Genomic DNA, 9,627 nt, shown 5'->3' on the forward strand with positions numbered 1-9,627 from the left:
CAGAAGGCAGACTACAGAGATACGACACTACAGAATTACGTCACTACAGAAGACAGACTACAGAAATACTACACTACAGAAAGACTACAGAAATACTACACTACAGAAGACAGACTACAGAAATACTACACTACAGAAGACAGACTACAGAAGTACGACACTACAGACTACAGAGGACAGACTACAGAAATACTACATGCCCAAAATACGACAGACTACAGAAGTTTTCTGTCGTAAATTCCTGTAGTGCGTTTTGACTGGGAACTGCTGGTTCATTAATTGATTTATCGACCTGTGTTTTCGTCCTTTTCTTGTCTCGTTCGTGTTGCTACTGCGCTGTAGTCCTCGGTACGCACAACCGATTAGCCAGCCATTACGCGCTTGGCGCAGGCTGGCGTAATAATTGGGAAGAATTAAAGTGAGGAGCGACCAGTAAGGTTTCTCCTCATTAATTATTAAATTTATTCGCTTCTCACTAGTCCTAGTGAAGATTGTCAGAGTATGCATCTTGCATCACACCTTGCAATCGAAGACATTCTGTGGTAATATATTCGGCCGGTGAGAAACGCAAATGTGAATGCGTCTTTAGCAAGGTATCCTTTGTTAAAATGAAAATGAAATGTATGAGGGTCTAGTTACAGCTTAGTCCCTTACTTACCGCCTAGTACTTCAGCATTCATTCCTTCCATTCGCGAAAAAAAATAGATACCTTTTGAATAAGTCAGCTCAATGCCTTACCTTTAGCTGTAGCAGATATGCAACGAGGCTTGAGGGCGACGTGTACTCACAAACAACATCAGGAGTGCTCGCATACTCTTCCAGTGCGTGATGCCGCGCCGAGGCCATCCTGCAGCAGGCCGCAGACGCATTTGGCAGCTGTCGGAATGCATCTTCCTGGACTGTCAAGCTATTGTTGACTTGCAACACCACAGGTTCCCGACCACATGTAGGCTCGGCCCGCACACGTCTAGCTGTGCGTGGTGTTTGGCTGTACCCGGGAAAAAGAGGATCCTGGCGGATGAGTCGATGTCGATTGCAAGGCCCCATGGCGGAAGCAACATGCCACTTTGGCCCCTGCTTCTCGCAGACGTGCACCTCCAGGCTGACCCCAGCAGGGAAAATCGGTTGTTGGGTTTTCCAGGCACTCCTCTCCATCCTACACTTTCCTATCTTCTTCCTCCCTTCAAGATCTTTCCTCTTTTCTTTTTCCGGCGGCTAGGCTTAACTTAATGTTGGTAACTACCATGAGTTACGCCATATTTGGTTTTAGATTGGGTGTACTCTGGCATGAGAAGGACTTTCTTTTTAAGTTCCTGTCCCGTCCTATCGTTGGTCTCTATGACAGATGGCTTGCTACTTAGCAGAATAAAATTGCATTGCATGTGTCCTCCCTTATCCGCAAATAATCGTCCTTGCAAAAGAGGGCAGAATGGGACAGCAGAGATTTTTTTCAGAAAAAGAAGGTAACATTCCTCAATTTGCATGTGGCCATTGTGAGGTAGAAAAAAGAAACAAGCTAAATTCTATCCCCGCTCATAGTATCATTTCATTGTCATTTTACTGGCTTCAAGGCCCCAAGAAGGGGTATTACATAAGGGGTGGCAAGAATAAAAAACGTATTCGCAATAACAATTTTTTTTTGCATTTTCAATGAACTGTGATGAGCAGCAGGTCATGATAGCTAGTTTGAATGGAAGGCCGTTCCACTTTATAGCTGAGCGAGGAAAAAAGTACTTTCAAAACGTGGCAGTGCGTGAACGTGGACGAACAACTCGTAGATACTTGCTGCAACGCTGCAATATGAAAGTTTAACTGCGGGGGGGGGGGGGGGGGGGGGTGAAATAAAAGCTGCGAAATAAAGGCATTCTGGAAATGCGACGACGACGACGGATCGATAATGGTGACAATCCGGACGCTATTTTTAAGGAGGAAACGCTTGCTAAAATTTAGAACAACTTCGAATGCAATAATCTGAAGCTTGATGATTAGCCTAGGCTTGCATCAAAGTTTGTTGCTGGGCGAGTTGGTGACTGAATATCTTAGAAGAAAAAAATTGGCAGTGTGTTAGCTCTGCTAGCCCAGGATATACGTAGCGAAACAGTGACGCGCCGCACCTTCACTTTTCCACCCTCTGTTTGACTGTCTCCTTCCATTGGTTGTACCTCAGCGGCAATGCGTCGCTTCTTTCGCTCTGCAGTTTGGCGTCGCCGCTTAGCGCGTCATTCTCGCTTTTCGGGAGCCTCCGATGTTCGCTCGGCTTTCCTCGCTACATTCTCTCTCTATTGACCGGCCTTGTACAACGCGAGGGCTCCTGGATCGGAATACTGAATTTTCTTCTGCCTGTACGGCTTCTATATTGAGCACGGCCGGTCTCCTTTCATGGCGCACGACACATCAGTGAGTGGGCATATCCAATTTTCCAGTCCCGGACTACTTGCTGACAGTTCTCGGCTTCCACTCTGACAGGAAACAGTGTCATGGTCACATGACCTACTTGCCATAGGCTGCTTGCGGACTCGGCGCCAGAGCCGAGCTCACCCTCGGTTATCGTACCAGAAAGCTGTCATCTGCTAGCAGACGACGCAAGCCATGGCCATCATGACGCAGAAGCAACGCCGTGCATTCGATCACCATCACTGAGTCGATTTGAAGACCATACTGTCAGCTTAGCGTAGGTGCATTACAGAACTCAGCTTCGGGGTATGCTCGCTGCTACTGCTCGTTGCGGATAGGATAGGCAGAGAGAAGAAAGCTTTCTGGGAAACGTTTGCACCAAGCGCTAGCTGATCCAGACTACGAGTGGTTCACCTGCGATGCTTTCAGGTAAGCGTGCAGACAGTATCGCAAAACAAGCGAACAAGAACCTCTTGGCGACAGGAGCAAAGAGTACGCGCTCGCAGCTCCGAACGCGCGTCCGTGTGTAGTGGATTTCAAGAAAATAAAATGAAGATGCAAGGCGAAAAAGTTTTAAGATGGCTCAAAGAGAAACTATGGAGATCATTTAAAGGTTAAACGCACGATATTGTCCTCCAAAAACAAGAAAAGTACTCAGAATTCACACAGAGTCTAACTCAATATGGCTGCCATCGCGGCGCTTCACTTTCCGGGCAGCTGTCGTCTGCTGCCTTACTCGCAGCCCCAAGAAGCCCGCGGACTGGCAGAGGCGAAAAACGAGCGCGTTGCTCAGGGTGTCGAACCGAAACCGAACCTCAACCCGAAACAGGAACCGAACCCGAATTTTCACCTAGAACAGGAACTAAACGAACACATATTTTTGTCGCAATATTGGAACTGAACCCGAACCGCAAGAATTCAACAGAACCGTTCCGAACCGGTTCGCGACTTGGATCAGCCCCACTTTTTTTGCAACCTGGCATACTTTTTTATTGAGACAAAAAATCGAGCGCCTAGGTTTACCCATGCGAAGCTGTCTGCGCTGGAAAGTGCGCAAATGGCGCCAAGTGTTGCACCTTTTCACAAATTCCGCCGCGCCACCAGGCAGCCACGCAAAGCACTCTGGGAAAAAGGAGCGCCGCGGCGCCCGCGGCGCCACGCTCTATGCCACGCTCGCGTCTTTTCGTCCGTCTGTCCGACTGCGCCTGACCACCGGAAAGCCTTTATCTGCTAGCTCGTCGCCATCGCTGTTTTTGGTATTTCTCTTGTATCTGCTGTTCTTTTGCATCGTATGACACAGTTGGATGTTGCGTTCCGCGGCCATGGATCACCAGCCGAGCACGGTAAGTAGACGCTAAGACCGGCGTTCGCCCATAGCATGTTTACGTAAAGCCCTCGCCGCTTCCACGGCCGCCTCAGGGAGGCGGCCGTGGAAAAACGCTAGTATCCTTTAAGTTTTGTTAATTATCTTGTTGGAGATAACTTTACCGGAGCTCCACCTTTGCGGCTTTGATTGCCGTTCCTTCGGCAAGAGCTCTGCGTAAACGCAGACCGACGCCGCGCATGGCTACCGTCACCCCGTAACCTTCCCCAAGAGCAAGGTTTGGACGCGAAGCGAAAAGACAGTGCGAACGCGGTTCGGGCACAGACCCTGGTGCGCCGTAAGCGTAGGAAGCCTACACAGTTGCGACGCAAGCGGTTCACCGGCCCACAGGAAGCACGCATGCATCGCTCTGCTAACGCAACGCAGGATTCACCTAAAGTCACTCTGTAAATTTTCCTGTCCACCATAGAAAAGCAAAGTTGTAGGGGCTTCAGCGTCGCCCACAGCTGTGCTACCATGCAGAAAATTTTTCATGCGGGCAACAGTGATCGAGCACCGCTTGGCTCGCTATACATACGTAAAGTTCGCACCAGAAAATTCGAAACAGCTTTGTTATTAGAATGATTTCTAGCAAAGACTGAGCATGCTGGCTCAGATGCCAATCATTTCGCAATGATGCCGCGTGCTGGCACGCCTGGCGACGGACTACGCTGCTGCTTTACCGCCATAGTCGTTGATAGGCCTAGCCTGTTTCACACCGAAACCGCAGCCAACGGCGCGTCTAAAGCGGCCAGAGCTGAATTAAAGGTCTTCTTTTGGTACGGCTAGATGTCAAATCCATCAGCTTATAATAAAATAAAGATGTGGTCAAGTTCCACGACGCTTTCAACAGCGAAGCTTGCAGACGCAGGACAGATGTGAGGTGCAGCTGTGAGTAGAAACGGAAGAAATTTATTGGTATCGTAGTTACCGCTCTTACTAGCAACTCTTTTTTTGGTAAACGGCCCAGAAGAGAGGTTTATTTTTTAAGTTGAAAGTATCTTGTGCAATAAATGCTAGATACGTGAGATGTAAGAAAAGGTTCTCTAATAAAATGCTGTGTTGCTGAGTCTTTGAAAGAAATAGTCGGGGGTCCTTGGAAGTCCTTGAAAATCTTTTAATTTTATGGCTAAAAACCAGCATGAACCCTGTGCATCTTATGTACGATGAAAGGGGAAAGTTGGGCTGGTTGGCTGGACATTTTCCGAACATCCAAATACTCGGCGGGCTTCTGTCCATGTTCGCGATATCGCGCTGCGATTATAAGCTCGATGCTTGACAAATCAGAAGTGTCACTATCGAAGGGGTGACTCGTGAAATGCTATCGTAAGCCGAGTACCATGTCGACTTTCAAACCGAGAATGAGGGCAGAGATCAATGTTCAATGAAAATGTACAGACTGGTCAGCTTTGCAACAACTTTAAAAGTTACTTTCATTACGAAGAACAATATTAAATTGTTAAACTGTTCGTTCCGTAAATGTACACATAGTTTTTTTCGCGCTTGTTGTGTGCAGAGTAGTGAAAGAAAATGTTTCTTTGCATGCGCAGAAGCACTGAAAGCAAGTGAACTACTGACGAAATTTTGTGTTAACCTAGCAGGTTTTCAGCAGCATGTAGGATTTCTTCACTGATTGTCTGGAGTACACATATTGCTGCCTCCTATTGTAGAGCTTTGGCAATGTCAGCACACGAGGAATTCTTGTTGCTCATCAGTGACTTGTTTTAGTTGCAAAAATCTTCATATGCAATTTTACATATATCACATGCTTACAGCTAAAAGTATCACCTATTGATTTATCTATGTTCCAGGCACCACTGCAAGTCGCGGAAAACGTTCAGTCGCTTTCACGGAGTCTCCCAAAAGGACCATGGACCAAGCAACTGAGAGGCCTCCACAGAAGTTTTTCAGAGGACTCAATTTTGCAGCACGAGAGGGCTCGATCTGCTTCCGAGCATTGTGTTCCCAGCTATAGGATGTTCAAGGCTGAGAAGGTTCATGAAGCACTGCTCTGCAAAGCTGGTGGGGAGGTGTACCTGAAGGCTACTGTTGAGGCATCATTTTCTGTGTTGAGACGGTACAAGCTCGCTGCCGCAATTTCATCCGACGGGCTCGTGAGGAAAGGTTGTTGCGACTGCCGCGCCGGAGCATCAGGAGTCTGCAAACATGTGGCAGCCCTATTGTGGTTTGTCCTGGACATGAAGCGCTCTGGACAGGCCTATATTCAGGACACTGTTTCGTGTACTGGAAAGCCAAGAGCCTGGGCGACTGGGACAAAGCATGCAAACATGCACAAGTTAAAGTTTTTGGATTTGAACTTTGTGAAGCATGTGCCCAACAAAGCAAAACAGAGCAAGTGTGCAAGAGAAAATGCACGCATTAAGTTAACTGAAGAAGACATACGAGGTCTGCATAAAAAACTGCGCGAGGAAGACATGAATCCTATGCTGCGTGATACGTTGCGGGATAACTTTTTCCTTCCAGTGGCCCTGCCAGTCATCCATCAGGACGCAGTGTCAGCAAAGCTAACGCTGAGACTCCCCACCAAGATGCTTTGGAGCGAGAATGTGACAGCAGGCTACGATTTTGAAGACTGCGCTGTCGCGTTCGAAGAGGCTTGGGCACTTGAAGAAAGCACAAGAGACCAGAGCAGCTCTGCAAGATGGTCCTTTGAAAGAGCAAAGCGCCTGGCTGCGTCCAACTTTGGCGACATTGTTAGCCGCCAGAAGCCAGCGGATGAAAAGTTTTTGAAGCGAGTGTTGGGGTCAAGTACTTTGCAAACCAAGTATATGAGGGACGGCTTGCTTAATGAGGAGAGTGCTGTGCAGCGGTATGTTGAGAAGGGCGTGTCGATTGAAGTGTACCATTTCGGTCTGACGCGTCAACCCTGGTGTAGCAGTACTTGGTGCCACACCCGACAGAGTAGTGAAATATGGTGACAACTTTGGCCTTCTGGAAGACCCTTTCAGCTGCTAGAGACAGAGGAGAACTTCTCAGCGATACCATTAAAACTACATCATACCTGAAAGATGGATTTCTTCGTAACTCGTACAAGTACTATTATCAGACACAAGGACAAATGGCGCTGACGGGACTTTCCTGGTGCGACTTCTTGGTCGATAATGGCGTTGAATGTACAGTCCAGAGAATTCAGTTTGACAGTTTGCTCTGGACCAACAAAATGGTGCCCCGACTCCTGCAGTTTTACACAGACTAAGCTGTGTGCCAAGCTCTTCCAGTCCGAAATCACCACAAAGTGCACACAGTGTAGCCTTTGTTTTCATTAACTCATTAGCCTCCTCATTCCCACAATATGTACTTCTCGACCTGTTCGAAAACATGGGAAGAAAATTGCAAACAGTTGCGTTTAATGGTCCTAAAGTGGGAATATTGGTTCTGAGGGACCGCGTAGTAAAGGGCTCCAGATTAATTCAGGCTAACTATGGTTTCTTTAACATGCGCTCACATCTCACAGCAGGAGTGTTTTTAACAAATGTAGATCACAGTGCTTCCCTAATGCACGTGCACAGTGACTGTTTCGCTGTGGTGGTGAGCAGTTTTTATTGAAAGGTCTGTGGATTTCGATCCTTTTTCTGATTAAACCATGTAAACAGCCACGTGACTGTATTTTTGCAGTAATCAGCATTGGAATAAGACAAGAGTAGCGCATGCATTTTGTTTTTTGCCACGCAGAGGTAATATACTAACGTTGAAAATTTTTGCCTGTGTCATTCATTTAGAAAATCTGTTTTTGACAATTTTTTCATAGTAATGTTGTCCACTTGTACCATACTGTGTTTTTGTTGGATATCTTTTTCAGTGCGGTACAGAAACACTTCTATAACAATGTACACAAAAAGTGCAATTTCTTTTTGCTAATCGTTCTAGAGCTGTGATAAACATACAACTTTCATCAAATCACATGCTCAAGGTAGCAGTGCTTTTCACTGCTCAGATTACTTGTTTGTGTCCAACACATAGTGTCAAGAATTATTTCATTGCAATGTCCTTCACTTCTACCTCCTTGTGCTTTATTTTAATATTTTGTGCATATTGTTTCAAGTAAAGTACAAAAGCACTTGATGGGGCAATTTGCTTTTTATTCATTTCAGAGCTATAATTGGAGTAAAGCTGTTACCAAATATTGGCAATATTCATGCAATACGTCATTTATATTAATTGTTCAGACCGCTTGCTCTTTCCAGCCTACTGTTGGGAACAAGTGCTGCACTGCAGTACATGTTTTTATGACGCACAAAATAGCGTGCAATTTTCTTTGCTAGTCATTTTAGAGCTGTGAGAAATGTACAGCTTTCATCAAATTGCGTGCTCAATGTAGCAGTTGTTTTTAGTGCTCACATTCCTTGTTCAACTTAGTGTTAACAATTACTTCACTGCAGTGCCCATCACCTGGACCCACTTGTGCTTCATTTTAATATTCTCTGCATATTGTTTCAGTAGTGCACAAAACCACTTGCACAATAAAGTGTGCAGGTTGAGAAAGGAAGTAAAGGCTCATCAGTGCAGGAAGGCTCATTAGTGCAGGTTGTGCAGGAAGTAAATACTCATTAGTGAGATTGTTTAGATAACAGTAAATCTTCCACAATTCGTTCAATTTATGAGCCATAACATTGGGGAAAATGCTCTTGAGCATGCGAAACTTCTTTACTTCTCTGAAGACACGTTCAACGTGTACTCTCAGATTAGCAATCTTCCTTGTTTTGGTCTCTTCAGCGGCTGACAACTGCTGCTTTCCATTTAGCATGGGTAGCACATTTAAGTTAACACCAATTTCAATAAGATCATCACTGATCAGAAACCCTCTGTCTGCCATCAAGCTATCTCCTGGTCCAAGGAGATTGTATAACCCACTTTTTTTTAACCTCTTTGATATTCTGCCAGGAGACAGGTCAGAGACAAAGGAGATAAATCTATTGGGTGTTATCCCCAGCAGGCCTTTTGCCCTATTGTGGCTTGTGTAGGCACTAAAGGTGTCACTGTTCACAGTGTGCTCAAATAGGGTCTCAATCAAAATTTCTGTACAGTCCAGTAGAACAGGGGTTGAAGGGTAGAGAGCCCTGAAAGACTGCGGCATGTTTGATGACAAAGGTTCACGTGATGGCCACATTGGGATCTGAACTAAGACATCACTGAGGAAGTCTACCCTGTAGGAGAATATGCTGCTTACCAATTATGTGCTTATGGCAGAACGGTGTGCTATGTCCTGCTCTAGAAGAGCCACTTTTAACCTGCACAAACAAATAATGAGTTGCTCTCTCACACAAAGCAATGGTCTTCGGCCAACTAGCGATTCTGTTGTTCTGTGCTTGGAACTGATAAATGCAGCGAAGCATTCAAAGCGCTTCAGTGAGGAGAAGCCAGTATAAAACCTGAGCTGCTTCTCATCCTTGACCAAGTCTTCAATAAGAGAGCCTTGCTTGGTTATCTGCTTCTCCCTAGCACTTTCAGCCTTTTCTTTGTGGAGCAAAGAACGCAGCTTTGCTATTTCTTCTTCAATAAAACTGGTATTCTGTCTCAGCTTTTCATTTTCTTGCTGTAATTGCTGACACGTAGTTACAAGATCTGCAGCCCTTGCTTGATAACGATTTGCTGCCTCAACTGCTGGTCCCATGGAATACGTATGGTCGTAGTATGAAACGAAGCAATTTAAAGGAAATATGGTAGGCTGCATTTTGCTAAAAGTTTTTATACGATAGCAAGGTTTGGTGTAAAAAGTGAAGCCAGATTTATATGAAATTATTCATAGCAAAACTAAACATGCGAAATAAAATTATACCAACAAGTAATAGGGGAGTACTTAACAGCAGGTACAAAACACAATGCCTTTTTGAGCTCTCATCTGCAATTCC

General features: G+C 45.7%; 1 protein-coding gene and 1 pseudogene across 1 annotated transcript; one reads left to right on the plus strand and one right to left on the minus strand.

The window, feature by feature from the left end:
* Positions 1–3,698: 3,698 nt before the first annotated feature.
* Positions 3,699–6,974, plus strand: LOC149357333 (uncharacterized; annotated as a pseudogene).
* Positions 6,975–8,189: 1,215 nt separating this feature from the next.
* On the minus strand, positions 8,190–8,852 carry LOC149357334 (uncharacterized). Its single transcript, XM_089576565.1, has one exon. The coding sequence runs from the start codon at positions 8,850–8,852 to the stop codon at positions 8,190–8,192; it is 663 nt and encodes a 220-aa protein (XP_089432691.1).
* Between the last annotated feature and the right edge of the window lie 775 nt (positions 8,853–9,627).

Source organism: Amblyomma mixtum, chromosome 3, assembly GCF_055824585.1.
Source record: "Amblyomma mixtum isolate Tamu chromosome 3, ASM5582458v1, whole genome shotgun sequence".
NCBI lineage: Eukaryota > Metazoa > Arthropoda > Arachnida > Ixodida > Ixodidae > Amblyomma > Amblyomma mixtum.